The sequence below is a fragment of the Euprymna scolopes genome, chromosome 14, assembly GCF_053919585.1.
Source record: "Euprymna scolopes isolate OS-2025 chromosome 14, ASM5391958v1, whole genome shotgun sequence".
Taxonomy (NCBI): Eukaryota; Metazoa; Mollusca; class Cephalopoda; order Sepiida; family Sepiolidae; genus Euprymna; species Euprymna scolopes.
The window spans coordinates 37,119,228-37,123,197 of NC_136495.1; the positions used below are offsets into that span (position 1 = coordinate 37,119,228).

Genomic DNA, 3,970 nt, shown 5'->3' on the forward strand with positions numbered 1-3,970 from the left:
CATTTTCGTTCGAAGGGTACGAAAAAGATTTCTGGCAATCTCTAATAATTGCCCTCTCAAAACCAAAATGACGGAAATATGGAACGGAACCATAAAGAAACAATTTCATAAACATACCCCAGTTTCAACACTTATGCTAACATTTCAAAAAGATTTATAGAAATGTACAAATTATTTCTTTTGTTTCGTGTGCGAGACCAAGGGGTTTTGTTTTGACACTAGTATTATCATGAATAAAATAAAGAAAAAAAAAAAAAAGTACTCATGCAGAGAGTGATCCGTGCTGAAATAACGTTATTTAAAAAGCCACTCTTAACATGGGGAGGGGAGGGTGTTTTGGACCTCTTCTGTACTTTAACATTACAATAAAAAAAATCAAAACTAATTAAACGTGGAAATATGATTTAAAAAATACCGCGGATCCCTCTGCATTAGCACCAAAAATACTTATGTTACCGTGCTGAAATAACGTTATTTAGAAAGCCATTCTTAACATGGGGGATTGTGTTTTCAAAACACTGTTTTGTAATTATTTACTGTCATCTAACAATTTAATATAAAAAGATATCGTAAAATTTGAAAATTCTATTTAAAAAAAACACGGTAACGAGAGTGTATAAGCACACACAAATAAAATTTTATTTATTTTTACATTTGTGTATTTTGTTTTAACACTTGTGCCATCACAAAACAAAAAATATAACTTTTTACGAGTTTGTAGGTCAGTTTCACGCACACTTCGAAAATGCCTGAAAATATTGCATTATCATAATTATAGAAAATTAATTTTATCGAGTAAGTTAATCGATAAAATTCAACATATAGCGTCGCAATTTGCTGAAAGGAGAAAAAATATTAACAGGTAGAAAATGCGTATTGTGTATACATACAAGTATAACAAAGAAAAAGAGTAATTCTCGAGCCCCCCTACCCCCGCCTCACAATAGTTTTATTAAGTTCAAAATGTTTAAGTAAACACAATGGTTCAATTAACTTTTGAATAGAATCATCCGTTATAAATCAAGTTACCTCCCTTGCTGAATAAAGGCTATTCTGGAAAATTGCCTAGAAACAAACAAACAAAATAGCAAGAACGAAAGAATAAACAAACTAGATCAAATATGTGAAAATATAGTTTATTGTAAAAAAAATTTATATTAAAAAAAAAAAAATCTAGAATATAGGAACATTTCTTTGGATTGAAAAAGTCAGTAACAACGATTTCATTATTTAAAAAGAATATGAGAAAGAAAGGGTCACTTCTAAGCTTTGGTTTCTTGGTGCCTATAGATCAGCCCCCATGGTTACCAATATTGGCGAAGTAAAATTCGGTAATCAAACCAGAGTTTTTTAAACAATATTCTTATATATAAATTATTGATTATGCTTGTTAAGATAGAGTCGACAGTTCGATTTTTAAAAACATGTTTTAAGTAACAACAGTACTTGTCATGTCGAAAATAGTAATGTATCTAAAAATTACGAAAATTCATCGAATAGAATGTTATAGTTAAGTAATTTTTACGGAAAATTGGGGGAAATTGCATTTTCCTTAGATGTAAACACTTTAAAGATTGCGAATACAGGGAGCATACTTATCTCCTTTTTCGCCAAGGTAATAGCTGACGATTTGTTTTATCTGATAGCGATAAACGGGTTTGTATTACTATACAAAAATTCGATAAAGTTGTCAAAAACAAATATATAACAAATAAATCAAAGGCAAGATAAGTTACTTTTCTACTTAACTGGATAAATTTTTAGTGTTTTTATTTAATGTAACATGTCTATTCAGCTGGAAAAAAACATTTTTTACCAATATATTGGAAAATTACAAATGGCGCTCGACTTTGTGCACGGTAAGTTTAGGAAAATCAGTTAAAACTAAAAATTATACAAAATACTGTTAAAACCCCACCATTGTCAGCCTATGTCACGGTAACATAGAGGGAATTTCTAACAGTATTTTGTATAGTTTTTAGTTTTAACTCATTTTCCCAAACATACCGTGTTCAAAATTCGAAATTTTCAAATACATCGATAAACAGTAAACACTTTTTTCGAGCTGAATAAACAGGTTACATTAAATAAAAACACTAAAAACTATCGTTTTTTAAAGTAACTTATCTTGCCGTTCATAACATTTGTTATATAAATGCTTGACAACTTTTTAAAATCTATGTGTATATAGTAATACAAACCGATAAACTTTATACTACTAAAAAAAAAAAAAAAAAAAAAAAAAAAAAGAGCAGTTCTTTGAATTTTCATAATTTTGGGATTACTACTTTCGAGATGACAAATACTTAATATTGTTTTGCTTAAAACATTTAAAAATTGATTTGTGTGTGTGTGTGTGTGTTATGCAGCTTGTTTTCGTATACAAACTTAATGTTAAAAAGAAAAAAAGTCAGTTCAAATTCTGTAGAAGTATACAAAATATATAAAAGAAAAAATGTTATTGTGCTCCAGGAACCAATTTTTTCCTGTGTGGTCGTCTTTCCACTGTTTTACTAATTACTGAATTTTTTTTATTAATAGTGTCAGTCATGGGGGGGCCGACCTATGTAAGCACTTTTTTTTTTTTTTTTTTTTTTTTTTTTTTTTTCAAAAAAAGATAAATTGATTGTCGGAATACTTTTTTTTTTAATTAACAAAAAATAAATGAATGCAAATGATCATTTCTATTAAGGATTGGAATTTTGGGTCTCGTCCGGTTCTTCAACAAGTTTATTGTGAACGTGCATGAGTCCCTTGAAGTATTTCACGGTTTTGACGCGCAATTCCAGAGTTGCGTCTTCGTCGCAAACGAAGGTCGTGCTCGGATGTTGTTGCAAAGCGCTCACCGTCCACATGTGGTTAACGCCTTCCTCGACGGACTTGTGCAGGGCAAGGGCTTTGTGAGTCCCTGTAATCAAGATCATCACCTCCTCAGCATCCATTACCGTGCCGACACCCACCGTTAAGGCCATGGTGGGAACCAGACTTAGGTCGTTGTCAAAGAATCTCGCGTTCGCACAGATGGTCTCTCTTGCCAGGGTCTTGACTCTAGTGCGGGAAGACAAACTCGAACCCGGTTCATTGAAAGCAATGTGGCCATCGGGACCGATACCGCCGACGAAGAGCCGTATACCACCAGCATCGGAGATTTTTTGTTCGAAGAGTTCACATTCTTTCTGCAGGTCAGGTGCGTTGCCGTCTAAAATATGCGCGTTTTGCGGATCAATATCAATGTGCTTAAAAAAGTTGTTCCACATGAACGAATGGTAGCTTTGTGGATGATCGCGCGAAAGTTGAACATATTCATCCATGTTAAAAGTTTTCACGTATTTGAACGAAATTTTGCCAGCTTTATAAAATTCGATCAGTTTTTTGTAAGTGCCAAGAGGGGTACTGCCAGTCGGTAACCCCAACGTGAAATATCGTGTCGCATTTGGCTTAAAATCGAGAATTTTTCTTCTGATATATTTAGCTGACCATTCGCTTACGTCGTCGTATTTGTCAAGAATGACCAAACGCATTTTTTTCTTTTTTTCCAATGAAGCTTCTAAAGTCGAAGTAGTTATCGGCTCGTCAACCTGCGGCTAACTGAATTCTTCTCAAACAATTGCAGCCTTTTTATTTGTTTAAAAGATAAACAAGAATTATTTCCCCTTACTACTAGCTCTTGCGTAAATAAAAACAAACAATAATTTTTCTTGGAATTCTTTTTTTTATTCCTTGTTTTTTTTTTACTGCCTACTCGTTATTTGTAGAATCTAAAATGTAGATAACAGGAGAAAGAGCGATGATGTAAATAAAGATCGAATAATAAGAGAAATGGCAGGGAGAGAGTTGGATGAGTTAGAGAGAGAGAAGAGGGGGAATAAAGAGAGAGAAAGAGAGAGAGAGAGAGAGAGAGAGAGAGAGAGAGAGAGAGAGAGTCAGAGTCTCCACTGTTTACAAAAGCATTTTACACTCCCGAATTTAT

The 3,970-nt window shown here is 32.9% G+C and overlaps 1 protein-coding gene across 1 annotated transcript; it reads right to left on the reverse strand.

Moving 5' to 3' along the window:
* Positions 1-1,120: 1,120 nt before the first annotated feature.
* On the reverse strand, positions 1,121-3,819 carry LOC145292957 (glucosamine-6-phosphate deaminase 2-like). Its single transcript, XM_080139169.1, has one exon. The coding sequence runs from the start codon at positions 3,519-3,521 to the stop codon at positions 2,688-2,690; it is 834 nt and encodes a 277-aa protein (XP_079995295.1). The 5' UTR covers positions 3,522-3,819; the 3' UTR covers positions 1,121-2,687.
* Positions 3,820-3,970: the final 151 nt, after the last annotated feature.